The following is a 19,798-nucleotide window of genomic DNA, read 5'->3' on the forward strand; positions in this document are numbered from 1 at the left end:
ACTGGGTCTGCCCAGGATGAGGGAAGTGGCTGGAGTGGTTTGCATGCATTAAGGGTGGTACTAGTTCCAACTACTATGCTGATGCCATGAAGATCTGATTCACCATCTCCAGAGACAGGGACAAGATCACTCTGTACCTGGAAATTGGTAGTCTGAGGTCTGAGGACACAGTCATATATTACTGTGCAAAGTACACAGTTAGTGAATACTACTGAGCTCAGATGCAAACCTCCCTGCAGGTACCTAAGAACCAGCAGGGGGCGCTAAGACCACACAGAACACTGAGACACAGAAGAGCCTGTTGAGAGAGGCAAAAAGGACCATACACCTCTTTGTCTGTGCTGCTTCTCCAAATCAAACTCAGGATTCACTCTACAGATTTGGTGTGTAGTAATTCTTTAAGTCTCCTAATGTATATTTAAATTTCTGATTTTCAGTTTGATGTTTCTGTATTTGTTTTATTCATTTTACTTTATTAAATTGTATTTGTATATCAATGGATTTGTATTTGTTATACTGTTTTTTCTTCCTCTCTCTCTCTCTCTCTCTCTCTCTCTCTCTCTCTCTCTCTCTCTCTCTCTCTAGAGCTGCCCCCGTGTATGTGCGTATTTCTGTACATTTTAATTGTGAGTCATTCATCTATCAATCTGCACCTTATTTTAAAGACAAGCTGTATCACATAGCCTTGTTGCCAGAGGCTGTTTGTTCATTTCCCAATTTCCCAGACTCCCAAAATAATCACACAGGAACTATATTATTTAAATCACTGGTTGCCCAATCACTTAAGCATGTTGACAGTTTGCTCTTTCATCTTTGATTAAACTATCTCTATATTTACTTTATATTTTACCATGATGCTCATTCCTACTGCCTACTGTTGCTACATATATATCTCTTCCAGCCTGGCTATATTCTGCAAAGCCATTTGAATTAGTGGATTTATACCTAGTTCCCCAATATAGTATAAGAAATGTGCATTTATTTTTGAGATACTACTTCCCAGATTATTGTAATCACAGTGAAAATATCAAACAATCTCAAAGTGAAACACACTAAGCACAATGTCTGAAAAAAATCTTTTTATAACCCTGAAGCCTTCAAAAATACAGGGAACATTGAACTCATACTGTACATGATGATCAGTGCTTTCACAGGATGGCTGTCTCCTTAAAGTGAAGAATGCTTTCTACCACAGCAACTCACAGTGAATAGTGAAGACTAAGCATAAAGAAATAATGGTCACAACTTGTGACATCTGTAATGCCAAGTTAGACAGACATTTCCTGAGTCTTGAATGAACAGGTTAGTTCTAGCTCTGCACTTCTCTTCCTTGGTGATTTCCATTAGTAAAACACAGGATAAGACACTAGAAACTCTTGTTATCTATGCCTTGACCATCGTTCACGTCACAAGGTTCCCCATGTTCATATCAGTCTTCCAGTCCACTTCTTGTCATCACTTACTGTTCTTTGTCTTGTTATTACTTCAGTGAACATAACCCTTAAACCTGGCTGCACACTTAATTTTTATGAAGTGTTATGAGTAGCTGAGCTCCCATAACTTACCAAAGCAACAATCATAGTTAGGAACCTGTGATTGGCTACAAACTGAGGAGAATGATAGAGAAATATATAAAAGTCCATCGACAGACTGACATAAATCAAGAGGAACAAAAACTAGTGTTCAGGTAGGATGTTCCTAAGTGAGAAGATGAAATCTGAGCTTAATAAGATGGGACCCAAATCAGTCCCACCGCTTTCTCTATAGATAAACATGTGAAATCACATGTATGAAATGTGTGTGAGCTGCTTCCTCACAAATTATTCCCTGAGAAGTTATAAGAATGAGACAACTTCACAGACACCAACAGAAAAACTTTCAAGTAGTTCCTTAAACAGGATTTCTGATCACCAAAAGTACCAATACCATTTAAATTCTCTACTGGAAGTTACAGAGATACATGAATCCATTGGAAACCTGATATCCTCCTCTGCCTCCACTGAATGAATATGAACCTAATTAATGTAAACACTTCCATATTTTGCTTCTAAGGCCTGTACAGTATGACTCTTAATATTTCCTGTTTCTCTGGAATTGGAAATCCAGAGAGCATCACTGAAATGTTCCTGAGGTTCAATTTCGAGTACCTCTAAGATGCACAAAGAAAACCTCAGTTTCCTGGAGGATAAATTGGAAACATTGCCTTGCTTCCTTTTATGCTCTCTGGAACCTCCCCCAATGCAAAGCAGTCCTCAAGCTCAGGATGAAATCCAAGCCCACAGTGAGAGGCCCCATCTCCTTTTGACTAAAGCCTCCAACACAGCATGGCTGTCCTGGTGCTGCTCCTCTGCCTGGTGATATTTCCAAGCTGTAAGTGCTTCAGTGTTTCAGGAAAGGGATCCAGGTTTTTCATCTATGGGTTATATGACTGATGGTGATTTTGTTTCTCCCAGGTGCCCAGTCCCAGATACAGCTGAAGGAGTCAGGACCTGGCCTAGTGCAGCCATCACAGACCCTGTCACTCACCTGCACTGTCTCTGGATTCTCAATAACCAGCTATGGTGTAAACTGGATCCGCCAACATCCAGGAAAGGGTCTGGAGTGGATTGGTTATATATGGAGTGATGGAAGCACAGATTATAATTCAGCTCTCCAGTCCCGGATCACCATCACCAGGGACACCTCCAAGAGCCAAGTTTTCTTAAAACTGAACAGTCTGAAAACTGAGGACACAGCCATGTATTACTGTGCCAAAAACACAGTGAGAAAACTCCAGTGTGAGCCTGCACAAAAACCTCCATATGGAGACACTCCCGACCAGCAGGGGGCGATGGGGACGAACAAGTTCTCCTAAGACCAGCATGTGGTTGCTAAATAAGATAAGAAGTTCTAGTCTATGCTGCATGAAAATGTGTTTCGATATTAGAATCTGTGTTTTCCACTTCCAAACCCAAATTAAAAAAAAATCCTCTAGAGGCATCTCTTCACTGTCACAGTCTAACAAATTTCCTATTTGTTCAAATACTATAACAAAAAGCTTTTTCCACAAGCCGTGAAAGCTAACAATCTGCTTCTTGTTATCAGATAAAATGGCATATAACTTCATGTGTTTTACATACACATGCATAAATACATACATACTCACACATTTTCTTATATATGTAGATATTTTAAAGGAGTCAACAGTTATGACACTTAATGGATGTTAGGCTCAGTTATAAGCTAAAGAACTTTAAAAGAGCTGTAATTTTCCTCTTTGCTTTTGCACCTGTGAATGAGAAACTACATCTTCCCTAATTTAAAGTCATTTTCTCACAACACCCTGCAAACTGAAATACCCATAGTTTTCTTCTACACCAAGAAGGTGTCATAAAAGGATTGAATTGATTATTGCTTTTGACTGACCCTATTTCATGCATTTGCATCTTGGTAAAAATTAGCTTTCCCATCATACCAATTAGCAGTGGTTCCTCAGGTTAAAAAAATTGTTATTGTTTGGGGGTCTGTCTAACTTTAAAACTGACTTTCTCCTCTTATGAAAACAGAATGTGTTCTTATTAACTTTGGTCAACTTCCATATAATTCATTATTTGGGATAATCCTTCCCAACTTACTGATTAATCTTCTCACTCTACACTGTCCAAACCACAATCAGACTTTCCTAATTTTACTTTTCCTAAGATGAGCTTTTTAAGTTGCACAGGGTAAGTGGTCATCTTGTGCTTTTGATGCCTGTCTATTACTGATACAAGGCCCTCCATGTTCATACAGATTGGTTTGATATTTCCACTGTTGAGAGCTGAGCTGCAGCAAATATAAAAGGGAACATTGCCACTGCTCCTCTGTGCACTTGGAAAGCAGCTCAGAGGTTCAGAGTGTATACTGTTCTTGCAGGGAAACAGTTACAATTTCTGGCCCCCACAATTCTAAGTCATACCTACCTGTAAGTCTGGAGAGCCCATGGTCTCTATTTGTCCCCATTCACACTACACTACTCATACAGAAAAATACTCACATAATTGAAAACAAAATAATTCATTTTCTCACCCACTGTTGAGAGTTAACCCAACGTGAGTGCTCCATTATTTATATGAAGCTTTGATACATATAGAAAATTTCAAAATGTATTCCTCATGTGGATTAATGAATATTATTTTTGAAATATCACCACTCCTTGTAAAAGGTTAGGACCTTTAACTCCTAAACTTTTTATCAAATCCAAGACATTAGTCTCATTTTTTTCTGAAATATAACTCATTTCTATCACGTGTCTGAAGTTTGAGTCTAAGGATAGCACATAGCTCTAACGCCCTCATCAACAGACATTTTTCTGCACGCCATCCTCTCCTTTGGTTCTTTCATCTTGGCCAATGCATGTGGACAGAGTAGATTGCATATAACAAGCATCTTTGATCAGCACAAAAATGAAAGTTAAAGCCAAAAGGATAAGCTGCCTATATCCAATAATTCAAGACCCATTTACTAAAGGAAAGAAAGAAATCACTGTGCTATGAGGATGGAGCAAAATGGGCCCTGAGCCCTGTAAAAGGGAATATGGTTCTGTTATGTTACTGTAAAGGAGTTTGGGCAAACTACAAAATTTTATATAGAAGAAAACATGTTCTCACTTCTATGTGAGGATCCAAAGAAATTGACATTTTCAATTAAAATAGATTGCTGCATTTGAATGATTATTTCCATATCACACTGTTATACTGTCTCTCACTGCTGGGACTCTCTATAAGTGAAGCCTGAGCTATCAAGTCTCACAGAGACACCCACAATTAATTATGATTGAACTTATCACATCCCTATAATTTTCATTTAATTGTTTTCAGTGTGGCAATTGTCAATAAGTAAAAGTGGGCATAGAAGTTACATGGGTTATATTTTTGTAAAATAATTTATTTATATGGTCATTCAATAATTTTTACATTCAAATATCAGCATCCTGCAAAGTTTTTAAGTGAGTAAACAGCTATAAAAATATTATACTGTAATACAGGAAAAAATATCCATTGTTCCCTTGAAGCCCCATTCATGATTGCCTCTTATGAGTATTTTAGGGAACATGGGGCATTTTTATTTACAAAAGTTATGCTCACTTGATGAGTTCACTGCATTGGTCACTGGCCACTGGCCTTTGTTGCACTTGGACTGACATTGTTATATAATACATCAGGAGGAAGATAAATGAGTATGATGAAAACAAAAATAAGTCTACATACTAACCACAATGTGGTAGAGAGACAGTGACATGGCATGTCCTACTTATAAGTGTCCTGTTTCCTAAGTACAGCATTGTCTCAGAAGTAAAAAAAAAATCTTAAAATTACAAACCGTTCCCATTACAGACATGGAGTTCTGCAAGCATTACCTGGAGGGTCAGACCCTATCCAGAAGACACACCAGGAAGATGCCATGTCTAGACAAGACAGTGGAACAGACTGAACTCCTGTCGCACAGACATGAGTGGAAATATTTAATTATACATTGATACAAAGGAGACATGACAATATGGAAAAAAGCAAATTCTCTGCATATTTACAAAAGAGAATAACACAAAGGGCGATGAATCTTTAACCAGGAAAGGGTGAATACCAAACCACAATACTGTGTCAATTTCTACAAATGTCATCACTGTCTTTGATGACTTTTATCTACTCTGAGAAATGCCTTCCCCTGAGATCCAACTCCAGGGCTTAGTATAGCAGGAAGACTTGAAAATAACACTTTTCTGTGGCCATGAATATCAGGCCTGCTGACCCTGCAGCTCTACTGACAGAGGACACTAGTCCTGGATTCCCAAGTTCTCCAATTCAGTGATCACCACTGAACACAGAGCACTTACCATGGACTTGAGGCTCAGTTTGCTTTTCTTTGTCATTATGTTAAAAGGTAATTCATAGAAATGAGTTGTTGTATGTTGTGTGGCCATGAGAATGAAATAAATGGCTCTTGGAAATCAGTGTGACGGTTTCTCAGGAAACTGGGAGTCAACCTACCTCAGGGCCCAGCAATTCCACTCTTGAGAATATACTCAAGAGATGCCCAATCATACTATGAAAGCATTTGTTCAACTATCTTCATAGCAGAACTATTTGTAATAGACAGAACTGGGAACAACATAGGTCTGCCTCAATAGAAGAATGGATAAAGAATGTGTTCCACATATACACTTTAAAGTTTTACTAAGCGGTAAAAAACAATGACTTCTTGAATATTGTATGCAAATAGATGGAAATAGAAAACGCTTTACTGAGTGAGTTAACCCAGACCCAAAAAGTGGAATATGATATGTATTCACTCATAAGTGTATTCTAGCCATAAATAAAGGCAATTGAGCCTATAATTCAGGATCCTAGAGAAGCTAAATAAGAAGGTGACCTCAAAGAAAAAATATAGTTATCCTCCTGGATATTGGAAGTAGACTAGATTGCCAGGCAAAAGTTGGGAGGGTGGAGGTTGGTGTCGGATGGGGGTAAGGGGAGATGGGGAGAGAGAAGGGAGAAGAGGAGGATTGGGGAGAGCTTGGGGGAATGGGATGGTTGAGATGGAGGAAGGGTGGATATGGGAGCAGGGAAGTAGATGTCTTAATGAAGGGAGCCATTCTAGGGTTGGCAAGAGACTTGACTCTAGAGGGGTTTTCAGGTGTCCAAGGAGATGTCATCAGCTTGTTCCTTGGGCAGAAGAGGAGAGGGTGCCTGAACTGGCCTTATCCCATAGCCACACTAATGAATATCTGGCATATCAACATAGAACCTTCATCTGGCGATGGATGGAGATAGAGACAGAGAACCACATTGGAGCACTGGAATGAGCTCCCAAGATCCAAATGAAGAACAGTAGGGAGAACATTAGCAAGGCAGTTAGGACTGTGAGGGGTTCCTCCACCGACAGAGATGGTGGAACTGATCTAATGGGAGCTCACCAAGCCCAGCTGGACTGCGACTTAAGGAGCATGTGATCAAACTGGAATCTCTGAATGTGGCTGACAATGAGGGCTGACTCAGAAGCCAAGGACAATGGCACTGGTTTTGATTCTACTCCATGTACTGGCTTTGTGGGAGCCTAGTCTATTTGGATGTTCACCTTCCTAGACCAGGATGGAGCGGTGAGGACCTTGGACTTCCCACAGGGTAGGGAACCCTGACTGCTCTTAGGACTGGAGAGGAAGGGGGAGCGGGAGTGTGAGGGAAAGGGGAGGAGGTGGGAAATTTTCATAAATAAATAAAAAAACAAAAAACAAAAGATTAAAAAGAAAAACAAAAAGAAGACATAAAAGCCTGGACTCCTCTGTGTTGTGGTTCCCTTTCCACATCACATTCAGGGATTCTCTCTACGGGTGTAGTGTATAGTAATTCATCAAATTTCTAAATGTTTATTCAAATTGCTGTTTTCTAGTGTGATATGTGTTTTGGAATTTATTTATTAAACTGTTTTCTTCCCCTCTTTCTCCCTCTCCCCTCTCTGTGTATGTGTGTATTTGTGCACATGTTGATATATGATTCATTCATCTATCAACCTGCATCATATTTATAAAGACAACTACTATCATCTGGCGTGGATCTCACAAATGGCTAGACTGGTGGACCAGTGAGCCCAAGTGCTTATTCCGTCTGTACATCCCACAGAAGTAATGACTTGTTTGCTGACACACAGCTCTTTTTGCAGTCTTGGAGACCTGTAATCATAGTTTGGATCCCTGTCAATGGTTCTGCTATGGCAAGAACCTAAAGCACAGAGCTATTTTCACAGCTCCATTAACGTTGTTTTTTAAATTTAGGATACACTCTGATATCAACAAAATGCAGATCATCACACAAGACAGAAGTGATTCTGTGATGATCAGCATAAGATCTTGGAGAAGCTGAAGAACCTGGAGATTGTAAATCCTAGACTCAGGTCAGCTTATTACAGCATGTGAGTTTTGAGGACCTAATGACCTCTTTTTTTTTCCATGATCATTACAGCATCCATACAGAAGTGTATATACATAATTAAAAATAAAGCATTTATTTAAAAGTTTCTCATTCATTTCTGAGAGTTAGCTTAATAGGAGAATTCTTGTTTAGTGTATATGAAAATTTGATTCAAAAAGTACCATTTCAATTATGCATTCCTCATTTTCATTAATAAATACTATGTTTGAATTGTCCCTACTCCCTGTTAAAGGTTATGATATTTTTTCTCATCAACAAAACAGACTCATTTTTCTTTCCAGAAGCAACTCTTTTCTCTCCCTCATTGAGGTTTGATTCCACAGGACAACACAGAGCTCAGGGAATACTGGGCCACCTGGAGTGAGATGCAAATGAGAAAGGGTACTAGGATACATCAATATAATCAATGTATATTGTGAATGAGCTTGATGTTTTGTTTTTAAGTAGAATGAATTACATAGGCTAAGAAGCAATATTTTCAAATAACTTAAGATTTTATCATACATATATCTCTTAGCCCAACTTGTGTGTTTTTGTGTAGGTTTATCTCTGTTGTAATATGCCGGTTTCTCTGTGTCTACGTCTTGGAGTTAGCATGTTTGCTTTAGAGAGGCATGTTTTCTCATCCTATGTTAATAGTTTGTCTTGCAGAGATTGCTACAGCATCCTTTGTCTGCAGAGCCCTGCTCAGGTGTCAATTATCCTGGGAAACTGGGATTTGCAGTTTGACTTCAGGATAAGGACCTCCTTTTCCATTTTACATGCTCTAAACACACTCCAGCTCCACTTCATGCCTAAGGGCCAAAGTTACCTTCAGAACACCAATGGCTGAGAACCCAGCTCAGCAGCCCCTGCCTTCCTCATTCCAGTGTGTGGCAGACAATATGTTGCTCATTGGCACAGTCTACTCTTATTTTTATCTTTTAAACCAGGTGTGTGGTCTTTAGCCTGAATAGTAAGATTCCAGAAAATGCTATGAATCTTTACATTGGATAATAATGTTATCATTTCACGTAGTCCAGATTCTGGATAGAAGTCACAAGCTGGGAATGAAGTCTCTCTCTTTCTGTCTCTCTCTGTCTCTCTCTGTCTCTCTGTCTCTGTCTTTCTCTCTCTCTCTTTCTCTCTCCTTGGTTTTCCTTTGTTCTTCATACCCTATCTTCTGGAAATTGATGCACACAATTTTAATCCTATAATTTTCTGCTGTCTTACATACAGTCATAAGTGCAGACATCTAGAAGAACTTGGGGAGGCTGGTGTTTGCATGTCGTCATGATGGTGTGTGTTTGTGTGTGTGTGTGTGTATGTGTTTTGGTGTATGGCTGTATCTAAAAGTGTAACTGTGTGTGTGACTGTGGTAGCAGTTGTGTAGACTTGAACTGCCACGGACTGGCTCAGGAGAGCCACTCAGACCGTGGGGAATCAGGGTGAAGGCACAGGAGAAATCAGGATATGGCGAGGAAATTGACAGACAGTCATTCTCAATGAGACATACTGCTGCAACTTTATTCTCTTAGTGTGAGGTTTTTATATCTTAACAAACAAAGAACTTTGGTAAAGGCATACATCATCAGATTATAAAATAGAAAAGATCAGCACAAAACAGTTTTACAAAGAGAATCTTTGATGATGCTTTGGCATGGGTACAAGGACTTTTGCTCCCTCATATTCCGTTAAGTCAGCCCTTTTTTCTTGTTATTAGAGAGACCACTGTTCTTGAGTTAGGTCTTCTTTATCAGCTTACACCAGGTGGCCAGCTGGTCTGAGTTAGGTGACCTTGTGTGCCTGGGTGGGAAAGAAGAAGGCTACTATCTTCCTGGGGAAACTTTCTGCTAGGAAATTTCTAAGACATGATCTCAACTCTCCTCCCTTCCTGATGCTCAGGTGTTGTTATCAGTATAGTTTTTCTGGCCATAAGGAAGGCTGCATAGGCCTCTTGTTGAATTGCAGTAAATGTCTAATACTGTTTTCCTGTAGAAAGTTTCTAAGGTTTTTCCTAGTAAAATTAACTCCTTTTATTCCACAAAATCAAGGAATTATCCTAATGATGATCCTGCCAATTCCCAGAATTGGCTACATCTTTTGAGGCTTTAGTGAATGATGGGGCAGATTTCAAAAATGTCCTCAGCAGTCTTGTTTGTATCCGCAACTGCCTGGAATAATCTGATCTGTTAGCAATATGCAAGGATCATAAAGAACACACAGACAAGGGAAAAGACACATATTATGGCTCCAAGGACAGCGAAGTCGAGTCAGTACAAACAGCAACTCAGGTGGCATTACACCACAACTGATTGCCACGGGGCAGCCAGGGACTCAACTCCGAGAAGCACTGATCCCAATCCTCGGCAATACTTGCCTGCCTAGTCAGCATTTCTGCTACACTGGCGAGACAGCCGTGGATGTAGCATTGAACCATCCCCACATCCAACCATTAATTTTTCATTAGGATCTTTTAAAATTGTCCCCTTCTGTTATCTACTGATGTGGTCAACACCATAACCAAAAGCAGAGCAGCAGCGACAAGGGTTGTTTCATTTGTAGTCTTTTATGGCCTGAGCACAGCATTGTCTCATCAATACATGAATTGTCTCAGAAAATTCCAAGGTTCTTCTGTCACAAGGAAGAAGTTCTGCTAACCTCTCCAGGCAGGGATGACCATGTCCAAGATTCATACTATGAAGAAGCCACATCTAGTCCAAAGACTGGGAAAGACAGAGCTCCTACATAGAAACACAAAAGTGTATAACTTTTGTGTTCTACTCAGCGGTAAAAAACAATGACATCTTGAATTTTGCATGCAAATTGATGGAAATAGAAAACACTTTACTGAGTGAGGTAACCCAGACCCAAAAAGAGGAATATGGTATGTACTCACTTATAAGTGGATTCTAGCCATAAATAAAGGACTTTGGGCCTATAATTCGTGATCCTAGAGAAGCTAAATAAGAAGGTGAACCTAAAGAAAAACATACAGTTATCCTCCTGGATATTGGAAGTTGACAAAATTGCCAGGCCGGGGTTGGAAGCATGGGGGTGGAGGTGAGGTGGGGATAAGGGGAGATGGGGGAAGAGAAGGGAGAAGGGGAGGATTGGGATGAAGGAGGGGTGGATGTGGGAGCAGGGAAGTAAATATCTTAATTAAGGGAGACATTTTAGGGTTAGCAAGAGACTTGACTCTAGAGGGGTTCCCAGGTGTCCAAGGAGATGTCACCAGCTTGTTCCTTGGGCAGCAGAGGAGAGGGTGCCTGAACTGGCCTTGTCCTATAGCCACACTGATGAGTATCTTGCATATCACCATAGAACTTTCATCTGGTGATAGATGGAGACAGAGACAGAGACCCATATTAGAGCACTGGACTGAGCTCCCAAGGTCCTAATGAGGAGCAGAAGGAGGGAGAACATGAGCAAGGAAGTCAGGACTGCGAGGGGTGAATTTACCCACTGAGACAGATCTAATGGGAGATCACCAAGGTCAGTTGGAATGGGCGTGATGGAACATGTGATCAAACTGGGCTCTCTGAATGTGGCTGATGGTGGAGGCTGACTGAGAAGCAAAGGACAATGGTGCTGGGCTTTGATTCTACTGCATGGATGGGCTTTGTGGGAGCCTTGTCTGTTTGGATGCTCACCTTTCTGGACCTGGGGGAAGCGGGGAGGACCATGGACTTCCTAAACGGTAAGGAACCCTGACTGCTCTTTGGCCTGGAGGAGGGAAAGGAGGAGTAGGGGGAGTGGAGGGGAGGGAAGTGGGAGGAGGGGATAATGTGGAAATTTAAAAAAAATTAAAAAAAAGAAACACAAAAGTTTCTGGCTCTCTTAAATTACTGAGATATGCTTAGGAGATACAACTATGTGGAAAAACAACATGTTCTGTGCACCTGCGTGAAATAGAACTAAGTGAAGTGTGGTAAATCCTTAGCAAGGAAAAGGTCACATGGAGGTTCTTTTCTTATTCAGTTTCTGTAACTGTCATCATGGTCTTTGATGCCTTATATCTACTCTGAGCATTGCCTTCCCCCAAGGGTCCAACTCCAGAGCTTGCTATATCAGGAAGACATGCAAATAAGGCTTCTCTGTGCCCATGAAAACCAGCCCTGTCCTGATCCTGCAGCTCTGGCAAAGGAGCCCAGCCTTGGATTCCCAGGTCCTCCTATTCAGTGCTGAACACAGATCACTTACCATGGACTTATGGCTTATTTGGCTTTTCCTTGCCATTATTTTTAAATAGTAATTAATGGAGAGGAGACGTTGCGTGTTGTGTGAACATGAAAAAGAAAAAGTAGCTTCAGTGATAGTACTCTGGCTAGTATTCTCTCTGTTTCATGTCTCCAGTGTGATGTGCAGTGGGTAGATTCATGAGGAGGCTTAGTGCACTCCTAAACATCCCTAAAACTGTTCTGTGTTGCCTCTGGATTCACTTTCCGTGATTATTACATGAGCTGGGTTTGCCAGGCTCCAGAGTAAGGCCTGGAATGGGTCGCATATACTAGTGGTAGTAGTAACTATATCAAGTATGCCGATACTGTGAAAGATGGATTCACCATCTCCAGAGATGATGCCAAGAACACCCTGTACCTGTAAATGAGCAGTCTGAGGCCTGAGGACACAGTCATGAGGACACATGCCAGATTCATGATGCAAAGTTATTCTGAGATCAGACACAAACCTCCCTGCAGGCTGCTCATGACCAGCAGGGGGTGTTGAGAGCACCCAGAGATATCTGGGTCATGTAAGATTCTGTCCAGAAAAGGCTGGGCTCCTCTGTGTCTGGGCCGACTCTCCAAATCACACTCAGGAATTCACTTTAAAGGTATAGTGTGTCAAATTTTTTATTCAGATTTCTGATTTACATTGCGACAAGCTGTGTGGTTTTTATTATATTTCTCTCTCATGTTCTTTATCTCACTCCTCTCTCTCTCTCTCTCTCTCTCTCTCTCTCTCTCTCTGTATCAGTTTGCTTTTGCTAAGCTCTGGGACAGTGCATGTCAGTGTTTCTCTGTTTGTCTGTATGTTTGTGTGTGTTAGTTAGTGTGTATGTGTGTTAGTTAGTGTGTATGTGTGATAAATATAATTCCATACATGTTAATATGAGATGTTTTTCTCAATCAACCTACACCATATGTTTGAGAAAAATATTTCACTGGCCCTAGATTGCACCAACTGGCTATACTGGTTGCACAGTGTTACACATTGATAACAATGTCTCCACATCAAGCCTGTTTTAGTTGTGGAAGGTAGAGATCTCATTCAAACATTCTTATACAGTGAAAACTTGAAAGACATACCTATCTCCACAGTCTTATTATTGGTTATTTTTATAAATATATTTTATCCTCTGATCAGAGCAAAACGCAGAGAATGACAAAAGGGGGAAGTGTTTCTGTATGCAGACTGGAATCAGATCCTAAAAGGGCCAAAGGGTCTGGAAATTGTGAAGTACTAGATCTGAGGCAGTGTCAATATTTACCATGGTGAGATCACTGGGATTCAAGTTATAGTCAACGAGGAAATTAGGCAGGGTCAGAGACCCAAGATTCCTGATGGCCTTCACTCTCACCTTCATCCTTACAAAATATGTGCACATACACATATTACACATACAGATGTAAACTGGTTGTGTGTGAGGCCCCATCATCGAGACTGTGAGGGCAATGCAGCCAGTGTCACTCACTGACCTTCAGTTAGCTGCAGGCAGTCCCTAATCTACTCAACAGATAGCATGTCCTTTGTTTTCTTCTTTAATATTTATTTGTTGTTTTACTCATATAATTTCCCAATTTAAGGTGCCAAGGGAATTTTCTTTTAACATGCTCATCTATTTTCTTTCCTGCAGGCTCTTTTCTAAGGCTTATTTACACTGCCTCTCAGCAAACATGATAGGGAGTCCCTACTGTAAAATATGAGAAAGATTCTTTACCTGAGGATCATGTATGCTCAAGTTTGGATTCTACAGGAACCTGGAATAACCGATGATTTCTCACTGTGTGTTGGGACCCTATGGACAGTGTCACTGTGAAAGAACAGATAAGCAATGGAAACAAGAGTATGTTACTTTTTCAGTGAAAATGAGATGACACCTGAGAACTGATCAAGGCATGCTCAGATTATCTTGAACTTTTTCTCACATTTGATGATGTCATAACTGAGTCTGGGTTGATCTGGTGTTCTGTGAGTTCTGGGAAAATGGCAGGACAGGAACTGAGGATTGATAAGTTCAGCCATTAGGCAAAGCATCTGGAAGTTGCAGAAAGGAGACAAGAATGCTCTTACAATGCAAATGCATCTTCTGTGCACTGCCCTTCCAGTATCAGGTCCATTCAATTCTGTGAGGACTTTGTTCATGAAGGAAACCGAGATTTCTATCATGGCTACAACAGCACACTGTCACAGCAGGACTATTGAATGCCTCAGAAACTGGAAAATGGTCAAGCCAGGACGATATCGGATACTGACCACTGTTGTGATTGCCTCTTATTTCCACCAGAATTCTTGGTTAATTCTTTTTAAAAGCTTTGTTAATGAATTTGTTCAGAGAACTAAGCACCACCATTCTTTTACTTCATGTATGATCATGAACAAAATGTGAATACTCAGTGTGGGAACTGAGAGTACTGGGTGGAAGACTGCTACTCAAAGTAAACAAAAAGTGAAATCAAATACTACTAAATATCTGTGTTTCCAGAAAGAGTTCAGTAATCAGGATGAGTTTTCCATAAGGCACATGTTCCCATCACAGATCCCATCTTCTCATCTTGACTCTGTTGCCCCTGAGTTAAATTGTTGGTGAAGTTGTGCTAGAATGTGTTGATGCTTCCTATGGGTCATCTCAGACACCACAAGGTCACTTTCCACATTGTCCTGTTTGTAGACTAGATAGAGAAATCACCAACATTGTTTCATATTACAAAGGTTATTATATATATATATATATATATATATATATATATATATATATATTTACTTGAATGAAGAGTCCATGAGTTTAAGTTGGTGGTTTACAGATCTGTTAGTGATTAGCTATATTGTGAATATTTACTTCCTCTTTGATGTCTTCTGTACACCTAAGGTTATACATTTGAGGACAGATGCATGTGTGTGATGAAGAAGGAGACTCCTGGTGTGGCCACACTCTGAAGTCATGTGCTCCCCATGATAGACCATAGGATTTTACATGGTCTGAAAACACCAGTTTCAATATAGTGATAGCCAACTACATTGATATAATAAATTTAAAGCATGGCATGGGACAATTTCATACTGATATTTCTCAAGGGGGCAATTTGAAATACCAAATATGTGGGAGGGAACAAAGGAAAGCCTGTAGCTTCTCTCAATTTCTAGGGAAGAGTTACAGAAAATATTGATCCTATGACTCAGGTTTTCTTCTGAAGAAAATTAGTATTATGGTGCTTTAAACAGTTGTAAACATGATTGTCTGAAAACCAGGCTTTCTTGCTGAACTGGAAACACATAACTCTGTTATCTCGGAACCATAATAGTATAAATGAGCCTTGGGATGTTTGAGTGTTGAATATTTACAGGACACAACCACATTAAGGGTAATTTTTTTTATTTATTTAACTTTTTGAAAAGAAAACCAACCATCTTTAATCATTGTACACACCAGTACCAGTTTCCACTCCCTCCCCACCTCCCATTCCCTTCAACTAACCCCTACCACATGCCCCATATATTCCTCAGAGAATGTAAGGCACATTACTTTAGGGAAGGTCAAAGGCCTCCCTACTATATCTAACTGAACAAGGTATCCATGGAAAGAGTTTGGGTTCCCAAAAAGTCAGTACAACCAGTTAGGATAAATCCTGGTGCCACCGTCAGTGGTCCTGCAGTCTGTTCCAACCATACAACCGTTAGCCATATTCAGAGGACCTAGTTGGGACCTATGCTGTTTCCTTTCCTGTCTGGCTGTAGTTGGTGAGCTCCCATTAGCTCAGGTAAACTGTTTCAGTGGGTGTTTCCATCATGGTCTTGGCCTCTCTGCTCATATTCTCACTTCTCCAACTCTTTTTTTAATTTATTTATTAATTAAAAATTTCCACCTCCTCCCCACCTCACTTTTCCCTCACCATCCCCCCATCCCCTCCAACTCCAGTCCTAAGAGCAGTCAGGGTTCCCTGCCCCGTGGGAAGTCCAAAGTCCACCCCTCTCCATCCAGGTCTAGGAAGGTGAGCATCCAAACAAACCAGGCTCCCACAAAGCCAATCCATGCAACAGAATCAAAACCAGTGCCATTTACTACAAAAGCATTTGCTCAACTATGTTCATCCCAGCACTATTTGTAATAGCCTGAACCTGGAAACAACCTAGGTGCCCCTCAACAGAAGAATGGTTAAAGAAGTTGTAGAACATATACACTTTAGAGTTTTACTCAGCCGTAAAAAACAATGACATCTTGAATTTTGCACATGCATATGGACGGAAATAGAAAATGCTTTACGGAGTGAGGTAACCCAGACCCAAATATGAATATGGTATGTACTCACTCCTCCAACTCTTCAACTGGACTTTGGGATACCAGCCCAGTGATCCACTGCAGGTTTCTGCCTTTATTTCTACCAGTTGTCAAATAAAGGTTCTTTGTTGACAATTAGGATATTCATCAGTGTGACTACAGGACAAGACCAGTTAGGGCACCCTCTTCCTTACTCATTAGTTTCTTAGCTGGGGCCATCCTTGTGGATTTCTGAGAATTTCTCTAGTGTCAGGATTCTTGATAACCCAATAATGACTATTTCAATCAAAATATCTCTTTCCTTGCTCTCATCTCTTTCCTTTATCTCAGCTAACCCATTCCCTCAAGTTCTTCTCCCCACTTCCCTTCTCTCCTCCTTTTACCCGTCTACCCTATCTTCTGTCAGGCAATCTTATCTTCCTTTTCCAGGTGGATCTATGTATGTTTTCCTTAGGGTTCACCTTGATACTTAGCTTTACTAGAATCATGAACTATAGACTCATTACATTTTGCTTTACAACTAGTATCCACTTTCAAGCTATTTCAGGACACAGAAATATCACTCTTGGGCATATACCCAAAAGATGCTCAATATAATTACAAGAGTATTTGTTCAACTATGTTCATAGCAGCATTATTTGTATTAGCAACAACAAGGAAACAACCTGGAAGGTCCTCAACTGAAGAATAGATAAAGAAAGTACATCTACACAATGGAGTACTATTCAGCAGTCAAAAACAATGACATCTTGAAATTTGCATGGAAATGGGAAAAAAACACCCTGAGTGATGTAACTCAGACCCAGAAAGATGACCATGGTATGTACTCACTTGTAAGTGGATACAGGGTACATTTACTTGAATTCTGTCATCACTACAGTGACCACCATAAATGTCAATTCTTCCCTGAGCATAGCCTACCATTTTGAGCCTAGGTCAAGAGAACATATAGATCAGGAAAATGCAAACAGGATCTCATTATGCTCAGGAAAATCACACAGTTCTGACACTACAGCTCTGGAAGGGGAGCCAAGTCTTGATTTTCAGGTCTGTCCATTTAATGATAAACACAGAACACAGACCATTCCCCAAGGAACTAAGGATGAGCTGGATTTTACTTTGTTGTTGTTGTTGTTCATTTGCAAGGCAATATAAGACAAAGAAGACATGCTGAGTTTGCAAGTGGATATGAGTAAGACGGAAGGTAGACATGTGAAACAGCTTCCTGAACAGAACATATGTGTTTATAGGTTTCCTGTGGGAGGTGCAGCTTGTGGAGTCTGGAGGAGGATTGTTATAGCCTGGGGCAACCCTGTGACTATACTGTGTGGCTCTAGATTCATTTTAAGTGATTAGTATATGCAGTGGGTCAGCCAGGCCCTAGGGAATGGACTAGAGTGGATCTCATATATGTAAGGCTGGTGTCTCAATACAATATACAAATTCTGTCAAGGACCAATTGAACATCTCTGGAGATAATTGTAAGAACACTCTGTACCTCATAATGGATAGTCTGAAAGTCTATGATAAACCAAGTACTGCTGTGTCAAAATGCACATTGGGGAGAATAAGCATGAACCTAGACACAAGCCTAGGGGAAGAATATGCTGAAGGGGATGAATATTCTCAAAAGCAAAAATATATAGAGATTAGACGTGTATCTCTTGGAAACAAAACATAGGAATGTAAGGAAGGAAGAAAGAAAGGAAGGACAGTTGGAAAGAAGGAAGAAAGAAAGGGAGGGAGGAAGGAAGGAAGGAAGGAAGGAAGGAAGGAAGGAAGGAAGGAAGGAAGAAGCCTTGTTCACTTTATTTGAGAAAACCACAGAAATAGGGAAGAAGTTGGAGAGGCTATGAGTATGCAAATAAAGACTGATAACCTGGAGTAAAAGGAATGAAAATGAGAGGAACATTCCTAACAGTCTCTGTTTCTATGGAATTCTAGGAAGAATTAAAGGAATTGTCCTTGAGGCACAGGAGGCATAGGGAATCCTCACCCAGAACTGTACCTTCCAGGTGTTTCATAGTAGTGCAGATTCCATGAGAAGTGGAGGATTTTTTCAACAAATACAGTTACACTGGCAGGCTCTGTTCAAAACAAAACAAAACAAAACAAAAACAATGAGATAGGGATGTCTCCAGCATTCATAAAGACAATACAGATTTAAAGGAATCCAATTTGAGAGAGTAGCAAGACACTACTAGTTAACCAGCTGCTCCTCAGAACACTGGAGTAGGAGGCCTTTAATGTTCTACAGTGATGGTCTTTAAATACACTATACTATTTTGAAAACATACTTTTCATATTTTCTAAGAATTAATGCCTTTTTAAGTGTATCTTGGCCATATTCTTTCTCAACTTTTTCTTTATAATTTCTTCTCCTTGTCCCTCCCTACACATTTCTTCCCAAATTCATGTTCTCTTTTTATAGCTCAACAAATCCAAATGGTATTGTCCATATGCTTGTGGGTGTTGAGTCACCTAATGGGCAGACACAATCAACCAAAGCTACACATGGAAATAAAATGAATCTTCACCCACCAGAAGTCATCCTTGAATGCAGAGAGTGTGTGACTGTTCATTGTTAAGAATAGACAACTGTGCGAGTGCTTGTCCACAGTCAGAATGTCTATATCAAAACTCCCAGATCCCCCACATTCCTGCCCCTCCATATTCCTTCCACAAGGCACAAGAAACATCTCTGAAGAGGGGGTTGAAAGAATGAAAGTACCATAAAATGGGAGGAGATCTGTGACATGGTTACCTCTGTACATTGCATGGTCATAACACACATGTGTTCTAGTTCAAGATATGTACAAAACCATTCCATTTGAACAGTCCACATGTAGAGAAAAGGTGCTGTACATGCCACACCTACTTGAGAGCCTCAATATTTTTACTGAGATAATTATACTACAAAATTAAAACCTGTTATAACATTTTTAAAAATTATAACACAGTAATGTTCAAAGATCAGCAGAACTATGAGGAAATCTACTATTTGCTTTTAGCCATGGAGCATATACTAACACTATCTTCTATACTTGTATTAATATGTTAGTGCTTTTCTCAGCCTTGGTCACTGAAGCCTCTTTCTGAAGTGTGTGACATGTAAAGCATGGACCCATGACTGCCCTAATACTGAAAATAAGTGACTGCTGAATACTCACCTCAAAACAAACATATTATGTATGTTTTGATGCCCAAGAAAGGTAGCAAGAGACTTCTGGAGGAATGTGATACAGTTGAGTACTGTCTTTAGATACAGTGTAGCCATAACAATCAAACACCTATAGCAGAAACAACTTACTGCATGTAGCAAGAAACAAAGGGAGCAAAGGAAGTGATGGAAGAAAGGATTTGGGAGAGAGTGTGAGGA

The 19,798-nt window shown here is 40.2% G+C and overlaps 1 gene segment (V, D, J or C); it reads left to right on the forward strand.

Moving 5' to 3' along the window:
• Nucleotides 1–2,292: 2,292 nt before the first annotated feature.
• On the forward strand, nucleotides 2,293–2,869 carry LOC148120380 (Ig heavy chain V region PJ14-like). The segment is given in 2 exon segments: nucleotides 2,293–2,370; nucleotides 2,454–2,869. Coding segments are annotated over 2 exon segments (447 nt in total).
• The last annotated feature ends 16,929 nt before the right edge of the window (nucleotides 2,870–19,798 follow it).

The sequence above is a fragment of the Myodes glareolus genome, chromosome 11 (assembly GCF_982192425.1).
Source record: "Myodes glareolus chromosome 11, mMyoGla1.1, whole genome shotgun sequence".
NCBI lineage: Eukaryota > Metazoa > Chordata > Mammalia > Rodentia > Cricetidae > Myodes > Myodes glareolus.